This window comes from Athene cunicularia (assembly GCF_003259725.1).
Source record: "Athene cunicularia isolate RWA chromosome 17 unlocalized genomic scaffold, athCun1 chr17_part1, whole genome shotgun sequence".
In the NCBI taxonomy this organism is placed as follows: domain Eukaryota; kingdom Metazoa; phylum Chordata; class Aves; order Strigiformes; family Strigidae; genus Athene; species Athene cunicularia.
This window is the reverse complement of record NW_020799122.1, coordinates 3,391,358-3,400,931: the sequence shown is the minus strand read 5'-3', so window position 1 is coordinate 3,400,931 and position 9,574 is coordinate 3,391,358. Positions and strand designations below refer to the sequence as shown.

The 9,574-nt window shown below is 45.0% G+C and overlaps 1 protein-coding gene across 1 annotated transcript; it reads left to right on the top strand.

Annotated features, from left to right (window-relative positions):
• The first annotated feature begins 2,783 nt into the window (after positions 1–2,783).
• Positions 2,784–9,169, top strand: PPP1R26 (protein phosphatase 1 regulatory subunit 26). The gene has a single exon (XM_026860717.1). It carries the CDS (start codon positions 2,841–2,843, stop codon positions 6,891–6,893), a length of 4,053 nt encoding a protein of 1,350 aa, XP_026716518.1. The 5' UTR covers positions 2,784–2,840; the 3' UTR covers positions 6,894–9,169.
• The last annotated feature ends 405 nt before the right edge of the window (positions 9,170–9,574 follow it).

The window sequence follows — 9,574 nt, the reverse complement described above, 5'->3', positions numbered from 1 at the left end:
CGGCGCTGGCCCCGCTACGCCGCCTCCGGGCGTCCCCCGCGGGTGGGTGGCCCCTCGCACACCCGAGGTGGGTGACCCACGGGTGGGTGTCCGCTCGTGTCCCCTCACAGAGCTCCGGAGGATGCCGGCCCCCCCCATCCCGGGAGGGTGTCCCCTCATATCCCCTCACCCTCGGCGGGCTCTGTCCCTCCGTGTCCCCTCACCCAGCCCCAGTGGGTGCCCCCCCGTGAGTGTCCCTCCGTGTCCCCTCACCCAGCCCCAGTGGGTGCCCCCCCGTGAGTGTCCCTCTGTGTCCCCTCACCCAGCCCCAGTGGGTGCCCCCTCACATCACCTCACACCCTCGGTGGCTGTCCCCTGGGTGGGTGTCCCCTCGTGTCCCCTCACGCCCTCAGTGGGTGCCCTCTGTTGGGTGCCCCCTCAGAGCCCGCACCCCTGGGTGGGTGCCCTGCCCTGAAGCGGTTCTGGGGCAGGGGGATTCATCCCAGTCCCGTGTAATTCTTGCAGGGCGACCACAACCCCGGCGTAGGACAACGAAGGTATCTGCCCCTTACCTGGAAACTGTGGAAATAGGTTAATAGGAAATAAGTTGTGGGGTTTGTTTTTTTTCTAATGAAGCTGGGAGCTTAAGTGTGTTAATTGCATTTCTTCAGGATAATTAGGTATTCTAATTCCTGTCTCTTCGATCCTTAGCTGCTTATTACAAGGAAAAATGTTTTTAATTTACGTTTGCCCTAGTGAATGTGTTGAAGGCCGCTTTAGAATTCACGTTTCTGAAAGTTGGGGGTCTGACCCGGGTCATGGCGAGGTGCTTCCCCGGTTGGTTACGGACGAATACGGGAGCGGCCGGGAGCACTGCACTTTGTTGGCAGGGGTAGAGCAGAAGTCAGTCTAAACTATCTTCACTTGATTAAAAGGTGGAAATTAAAACAGCGTGTGTTGTGTTGCTCCGGCTAGCAGCCAGCAAGGAGGGCTGTCCTTGAGCGCTGTACTCCAAATTTTAATTCTGTAACAATGATGTTTTGAGGTGAATTATCACTGAGGAAAAGAAAATCAGAAATGGATGCCCTCCAGAGCGTGAGTTAAAATGCGTTCTGCTGGGATGTTCTGCAGCAGAGAACCAGCAAATGTTATTAGTGGTGTGTTCGGAGCTAACCGCTCCGCAGACGTCATGTAAGGCATGTTCAGGCCGACCCTGCCTTGGTCAATAACATTTCAAGAATATTCTAGTCTACTAACAAGATGGCAATAAAACTGCTCCCCGAGCGCGGGTCCCAGAATAATTTTGACAAAAGCAGTTGTCATGTTATGCTATGTTCTGTGTTGGAGCACCGCGCTCTCTTTAAAAGTGATGAAGAATTATCTTCCTTGGTTGTCTGTTACTTTATTCTCAGTGGCGAATAAATATAAGTTTTCAAAGTTGAGAATTATTAATTCTATAAAATATTTATTGCCGCTGATTAATCTGAAACCAGACCTAGAGAATAATTGACAAGGGCAAGGTCAGAGAGGATTTGGAGGCAGAAGCGTGTCTCTGTGGTTGGTAGAGTCCAGTGCTGCTTTGGGTTTGTGGGGGAGACTGTGCATCGGCCTTGGAGAACCACCCAACTGCTGTAGTTTTTTGTTGGGGTTGCTGCATGCCTTGTGTCCATCAGACAGTTTTAATCCTACCAAATGATGCTGCAGGTGAAACCTTCGGCCCTCACGGGACGACGTGGAAGTTGTGAACTTTTTGGGGCATTGTCTGGCATTTTCTGGATGGCTTTTTTTGTTCCACAAAACAGGGCTTCGTTCTGGGTTTTCTACTGTAATACAAAGAGTAGTTAGTAATCTTCACCGTGTTTTTGCAAACTCCTAAAGATTTGTATTTACCAAGAGCTTTTATCCTGCAGCAAGGCCGGGATGATTGATGTCTCGGGGTTATTGCTGTAGTATGGTTCAGGAAGAAATAAGCTTCCCTTCCTCCTCTTTGAGCTGCCCCAAGTCCCTCAGCTGTGCTCAGTTAATGCCAAGCCAGAACTGGTAAAAGCTGTCTTGGGCTAGTGTGTGCGTCCAGGCGTGCTAGCACGGTTACTCTGCTCTTTAATAAAAGTTGGTTTGTGCTGCACCATCTCAGATCATGGGCAAGCTTGCTTCACATCCACCCGTTATATACCATGTGGACACAGCCAACATTGTTTTCGTTGTAAAACTGAAAAGCTGAGCTATGCGTGGTGGGAGTTCTTTCAAAAGGGCAATTATGCCAAAGGAAACACAGGGAGCAGAATATTTTGCAGGGTTCTCCACTCCCACTGATTCCACTTTGTTATGAAAATTTCCCTTGAAATTGTTCTTTCTCTCTCGCCACAAAGTTCATTGCAAAAATATTCAGACAGCGTTAGTGCAGAAGGGGATCACACACACCTGTGCACTGAAGTGTCATCAGAGTGTTTCTTTGTGGGTCTTGACAATAGGTGGTTATTTAGGAACATGTGCAAAAGAGAGCACGACCTTCAGTGAAAAGTTTTGGCAGGAAGAGTTTTGGAAGTGAAGATAATACCTGAGTTGCATTATGGTTGTGCCAGACAATACTGGAAACCACAAATGATGAGTGGTGCGTCTTAGCCTTAATGGCAGTAGTGACTGATTTACCCATTAAAGCGATGTTGAGGAGTAACTCTTGGGGATTATCTGGCACAGTAAGTCTGAGCGTTAATAATGTACAATAATGTTACCAGTATTATTACATGGAACTTCTAGAGGGTAGATGCGTAATAAAAAAATATCTTTCTCTTTATTGTAGGATGGAAGAGAGACCGGTCTGAAAAACTGTTCCGTTGTGGACTTTGCTGTTGTCTGCTAGAATGTTCCTTATGAATGCTTCTCCTCTGGTAGCTCTTCAGACAAAATGGGAGTCCTTTGGACCAGCAAGGAATTGTAGATACCCCGTTTGCTTCTCTGAATCTGAAGGGGATGTCACTGGAACCTCTGTAAGTGCAAAAGTTCAGATGATCATAAACAACCTGCAAAGTCAAGAGTCTCCCCTGGGTATGAACAATGAGTATGATTGTATTATGCAGAAGAAACAAAAGGGAGAAAAAGGCACCAGTAACAGAGTCCCATCGAGCACCACTTTGCTACGGAAGCATCCTCAATATACCAAGTGTGGTTGCCCTGCTGATTTGGACGACACTGAAGTGGAGGAGAATGTGGGGTTTGGGACTCTCTTACTTGATTCCGATAGTGATGATTCCGTCGACCGAGGCATAGAGGAAGCCATCCAGGAGTACTTGAAAGCAAAAAGCAAAAGTGACCAGTCGTTACAAAGGGACGCGGAGTGTTCTGAGAATATAAGCAGAGACAAAAGGTTTAAAAGAGAATTCTCCCAGGACGAAATGGCTAGTAACCTTCTCCCTGTGAAATTCAAAGCGGAGATGCTCTCTGAAGAGTACCTGTCTGACCACCTTGGCATTGGCAAAAGGCTACAGCCTGCTTCCCCTCAGAGCATCAGTAGCGATGACTCTTTTGAACAGAGCATACAAGCTGAAATAGTGCAGTTCTTGAACGAGAAGAAGCAGCAAGAAATTAGTAAGTGTGTGGCTGGGGAGGATAAAAAGGATTCCGATGTGACATCTGTCCTAAAATGCAGCAAAGAAACACCAAACAGAAACTGTGGTGCTATAAAGCAAGGTTGTGATGCGCTCCTCTTGAGACACCATCCCAAGCTACAGAAAACCAGCACTCAGTCCAAGTGTTTGCAGTCTAAAATCCAGGAAGAGCCTGGTCATCTCAGCCAGGTGAACGAAGCGTACCTAGAAATGGGCACTGCCAGCCAGCCCTGGTTAGTGGAGCAAAATGAAGAAAGTGGAACTAATTACTGGGAGACGAGGGGAGCGCTTACGAACGAGAGTATCCCCACGTCTGACTCGAGTAGCGATGATGGCATTGAAGAAGCCATTCAGCTTTATCAGCTGGAGAAAATCAGGAAGGAGGCAGGTCATGCAACAGACTGTGTCCCTTTGCAGAGGGAACAATTTGATACAAAGGGAATGGCGGACATTTCCGCAAGCCTGACAATTAGCTCAACAAAAAGTGCCTCACCAGAAATCCATAAAAGCCCTGTAAGCAACAAGCGAAAAGAAATTAATTCAAAGTCAACAGAATTAGAAAGTACCAGCAATGAATTTAACAAGCTGTTTAAACCACTGAAAAAAGCTAGACATTTTGCACCTCCGGAAAATAAGATTGCTGCTTGCGAGCTCACATTGCAGGCCTCTTGCAGAGCGGACACATCTGCAGAACTCATGTGTGCCGAAGCGATCCTTGATATTTCCAAAACCATCATGCCATCCCAAATGGGAAGTGACAACAGATCACTGGCTGCAGACTCCTTCTTTTCTCCCCAGCTTCTCTCCTCCTCCCATTGCGAAAGTGACAGCAGCCTTGTGGACAGTGATGATAGTATAGAGCAAGAAATCAGGGCTTTTTTGGCTCTGAAAGCACAGTCAGAAAACCTTGGAACAAAGCCTCCCAGCCTGTCACACTCAATCCAGATGCCTTTGCCTTCTGATCAAAACAGCCTCACCAGTACCCTTGAGCCTTCTCTTCCCAAAACACTGAAGCTATCTCTGAGTCGTAAAAGGAGACTTAAAAGGGAAGGCAGAATAGCGAAACAAGGTGCATCAAAACCACCCGTACAGCTGGAGACAGGACTTTTCCAGCCAGGTAACTACTCAAAATCTCCTGTGCTCCAAGAGGAGTGTGCCCTGAGCAGCCCTGCAGCACTCTGTGATGCTCAAAGGCTCGGTAGCAAAGAGACTAGGCAGCAGCAGCCAGTGTCTTCCGAATTATCCGGATCACTTGGCAGTTGTGTGGCCTTGGACTCTGTAAACCCTTTTATGCAGGTTCAGAGTAGCACAAGAAACCTTATGAAAAATACCATCCAGACTCAAGAGAGGGATGGTTCGGATGATGAGAGCAGTTCTCTGGATAGTGATGAGGACCTTGATAGTGCTATCAAGGACCTTTTACGGTCTAAAAGAAAATTAAAGAAGAAGTCCAAGGACCAGAAATCTCAGTGCAAAAAGAGGGTCAGATTTAGCGAGACAGAAACTCAGTTGCTGGATGAATTTAGTAGCCTCCAACAAAACGAGTGCAAATGTAAAAATCCTGTGCTACTGAAAAGCTGCCTCTCAAAACCTAGAAAAGCTGTGAAAGAGAATGCCATCAGAAATCCTCCAGACAACATAAATATCAAACTTCCCAATGAAAAACCAGAAACCGTGAAGAACTTGGAGTTTAACTTGCAGCTTAAAAAAGGATATAAACCTAAATCAGTTTCAAACCCGAATAACCTGCAGGTAGCCAAAAATAAAAAAAGTGCTTTCACAGCTGCGTCAGATGCTGATGACAGCAGTTCAGTGGACAGCGATGACAGCATCGAACAAGAAATTAGGAAGTTTTTGGCAGAGAAGGCTAAAGACTCTGCAAGCAGTTCCGAGGCACTGAAAGATGATGCAACTCTGGACCTACTGAGAGTGACCAAACAAACTACTAATAAAGGAAAAGCAAAGCAACAGCTGGTTGAAAGTGAGATTGACCTCATGCTGGGTCAGAGTAAAAAGACTGTGGTGTCTCAGCAAACTGAGGAGTTGAAGAACTCTCAGAGAACAGAAGGGAAAAGTGCAATGTTACATGGCAGTGGGAGATCTGCTTCTGCTGCAGAGAATGTTAATCTTCATACTACTGGTCAGTCAAAAGCTAAGCAAGGTGTGGTGGGGCTTAAAGGTGTTGCTGGTGGTGAGTTATCTGGAAACACAACAGGTAAAAAGGATGTCCCTAATACAGAGCCCGGGCAGAAAACGCTCCCACCTAAAACCAGCAAAAGCGAAGGTTGTAAAGTACGAAAAGTAATTAATGCAAAGTCTAGATCTAAAAGAAAGAATACCTTTCACCTAAAAATCTCAAGTAAATTTATTGCAGGTCTCAAATATGCTCGGGACAGGAAGAAATCCATGCTTTTGAACAAAAGGCAGAAAGCAGAGCGTTTGCTTGCCCAGAGCAGTGCGTTAGGAGCGGAGGTCGCTTCCCAGGATACAGACGTGCTCAGCCAGGGAAGAGGAGCCCCCTTGCCAAAAGGTGAATTTAGTGGGGAGAGTACGACAGCGATAAAAGAATCCAGTTCTTCTCAGAAGCTCGCAGCGGAAGTGTCAAGTCCCCGTGTAGCAGAAACCTGTGACAGATTGGAGGCTGTTCCTTTTTATATCGGGGAGGAAGCAGAGGGTTGCGGGACAGCTGATGATTCGGGAAACCCCTCGGATTCACACTCGAGTCTCCCCTTGCAGGAGCAGAGTGTGGCAGCAGTAAAAGTCGATAAGGTTTGCAGAGAAACATGCAAAGCTGAGAACACGCAGATGTGGATTGAGGAAGGAGATACCCACAGAGACAGCTGGGCCGATTCAAATTTAGATCCCCCATGCCCTGAACGCAGTATGGCGGTGGGAAAAGCAGATCAAGTTAGCAGAGACACGTCCCAGCAGAGCATATGTGTGTGCAGGAAGGGTGAGGATAACCGGCAGGACAACGGGCCAGATCCAAGTTTAGGTTGCCCACGGCAGGAACTCAATGTCACAGCAGTAACAGTGGATAAAACTAGTGGAGGAGCATGTACAGATAACAGTAGGCAGCTGTGCATTAAGAAGGAAAAAATTATCTGCCAGGACAGTGAGAGGCAGGAAGAAATTCAGGTATCCAGCTCCAGTTTGGAAGGAAAAATACCTGCCCTGCAGGATAGGGAAACCGCTTGTGAAGTGGGCCAAGGACAGGAAGTTTTAGACAAAACCTGTGCAAAATTTACTGATATACCCGCAGGGGACTGCCCAGATTCCCCCTTGAAAAGAAATGTTTCAAATATGTAAGTACCCCTTTTTTACAGTAACAGTCTTTTTAGAAAATAACTATCATTGTAATTACCTTGATCAAACTTGAGACATGGAAGGAGAGACAGTGGGAGATGCTGATATCTGTATATCATATACACACTAATGTGAAAAATGCTTCTATTTAATAGGGATATCATGGATAAACATACATAGTTTTTTGTAGAATTTTGTAAATTATTTAAAGTGCTCTAAGGAAATATTTTTTATAATGATTTTTAGGGCTTGCATTTACTACAGGATGCTGTAGTTACTGTAGATAAGAAGATACTGGCTAATCACGCTTTAAATTATGAGGCCTCTAATCATATATCAAAAGGAAACCTGTTTGCACGCAGAATATATTTGTCAATCTGTTAAGAGATCCTAGGACAACACGGCATTTGATAGCAGTGCTGTGCTTTTGAAGCAGATTATCTGACGTCTGTTCACATCCGAGCTGCCTTAGGACAATCCTGTGTCGCGGTTTTACGCTGGGGTCTCAGTTCTCCCACCCCGAGGACGGTTGGGGGAGTTCAGTGAGCAGAATTCCAGCAAAGTCAGCGCAGCTGTAGGTTGGGGGGGGATCTATCCTTGAAGATACAAATGCAAATTGGGGTCAATAAAGTGGGATCAGTCTGTCTGCACGTCCTGTGTAAAGCGATCTCAGCAGCTGCTGGAAGTACCTTTGGAATACCCGAACCCTCCCGCTGGCAGATGATTCCAAGCACAATTGATGGCATTTTGAGAAAAGTGAAGGAGCTGTGTCTGTTCAGACAACATGATTTCTTTGGATTTTGCTAGATTTATGTACTGCTGGGCCTGCAAGGCTGAAACAATTCCTCGTTATTCTCAAGTCTCCATTTGGATGCCCTGCAGTCACCCAGAGCTGGCTTTTGGTTTCCTGGATGAACTTTCTTGAATTGAGTGCCCTTACTTACCTTTTTTCAAAAGTGGTTTCTAAAATGCTACGTTTCTGTGAACTTTTTGTTTTCATTTACAATTTTTGTGCAATAGAACAAAGCTAGGTTTGCTGTAGGAAGTTCCTAATATAAACGCCAAGGATATTTTCAGCACTGTTCTTTCACGCTGGTAGCGCTTTCTCTGCCTCCGTTTCCAGCAGCCAGAATAAAGCAATTTTTCACTGTTATCTTTTTTATTTGGACTGACTTTAAATGGGATGGAAGTAGCACGATCATATCACAAAAAAAAATAAAGTGCCCCCACGCTGGTTTCACTGAAAAAATCCAAAAAGTGTGAATTTAAGCTGTTGGCTGGTTCTTTCCTTTTCATTTGTGTGTAGTGAAGTCCTTTGAGTAGTTTGTTCTTACATCTTTGTCCCTGTGAATTGATCTGATACTCTCTTTATCTAGTCTTCTACAGAACTTCTCTCAGCCAAACTACCACTCAGTATCACTTTGTTTCTCAGTCACTTCAGAATGTTGCAAAATGGAGCAAACGCGGTCAAGAAAGGATCCGGTATCACGTAGTATCCCCTGGTGTGATGGCATTTGCGGAATATTGGCAAGCTACGGCATAGCATAGAGTAGAACAAGTAACTGTGGCATGTAGAGAAATAAACAACATCCTTTGTGTGTTTATACTGTTGTGCAGTTACATTTTAAACATGTTTATAGTGGTCACTTGACATTTCTTACTGTCTGGCCACCTTTTTATAGTCCTTGGGTGGGTTGGTTGGTTTGTTTAAAAGATCATTATGCTAGATCATCTCATTTTTGTGGTAGGATACCCTGGAAAAGTGTTTTTTACTTAGCTCACGTGCCTGCGGTTCGTCTACACAGGCATATATTTTTGTCTGCCTTGATTCAGTTGCAGGATTTGGGCCTTTTTGTTTGGAATAGGTAAATAGGCTGGTATTTTAAAATAGAAGTTTTCCAAGTACCTTGCTTTAAAAGGATTAAACTGTATTCTTAATTTTAATAGAGATGATGGAAGCACTATGTACTGTTTGTATAAAATAAGCTGAATGTTTCTCCTCAAAGTTTTCAGTAAATCAACATTAAGACTTAAAAGGTGTCTTGTGCCCCCGTCGATGTGTTTGTGTTCTCAATGCTACTCGTGAACTGATTCACTCTCAATTAAGATGCAATTCCGATTACCTTGTGCTTTAAATAAAACCTAATTTCAAACAGCACTTTTTAAAATTGATAAACTTGATTTGTATATAGGAAATGGTGTACATTGATAAGTTTATAATGTTTAATAAATGGGGTTCTGACCATGGACCATGAAACCAGAGTGCTCCTATGGTTTGTGTCTTTAGTGAGTAGTATTTTTGTCTTAGCTTTTTTCCCTCCTGACTGTAGTCTGAAGATGTAATTAAATTATGCCAGTAAGGTTTGTGACTAAAGGATGTCACCCTTGCAGGGGATCGCAGGTTTGCGTTTGCTGAACCTGGGAGCAGGATCTCTGCTCCTCTGCCGCTCTTGCTTCTTGCCTCCTCTTTGCCTTCAGCCACCCGCCATCTGAGATTGTCATCTCCTATGTGACAGTAGTGTGTCTTTGTGACTTAAACAGAATCCAGATCTTTAAAGGTGTGGCTGTTTAAGGGAATGTTGTTTTAATAACAAAAACCACGGAGAACCTATAAAGTGCATAGGCAAAAAAAGTTGTGTCAGTTCTGGGGGTCAAGAACGGTGCTTGTCATTTTAGCAAAACCC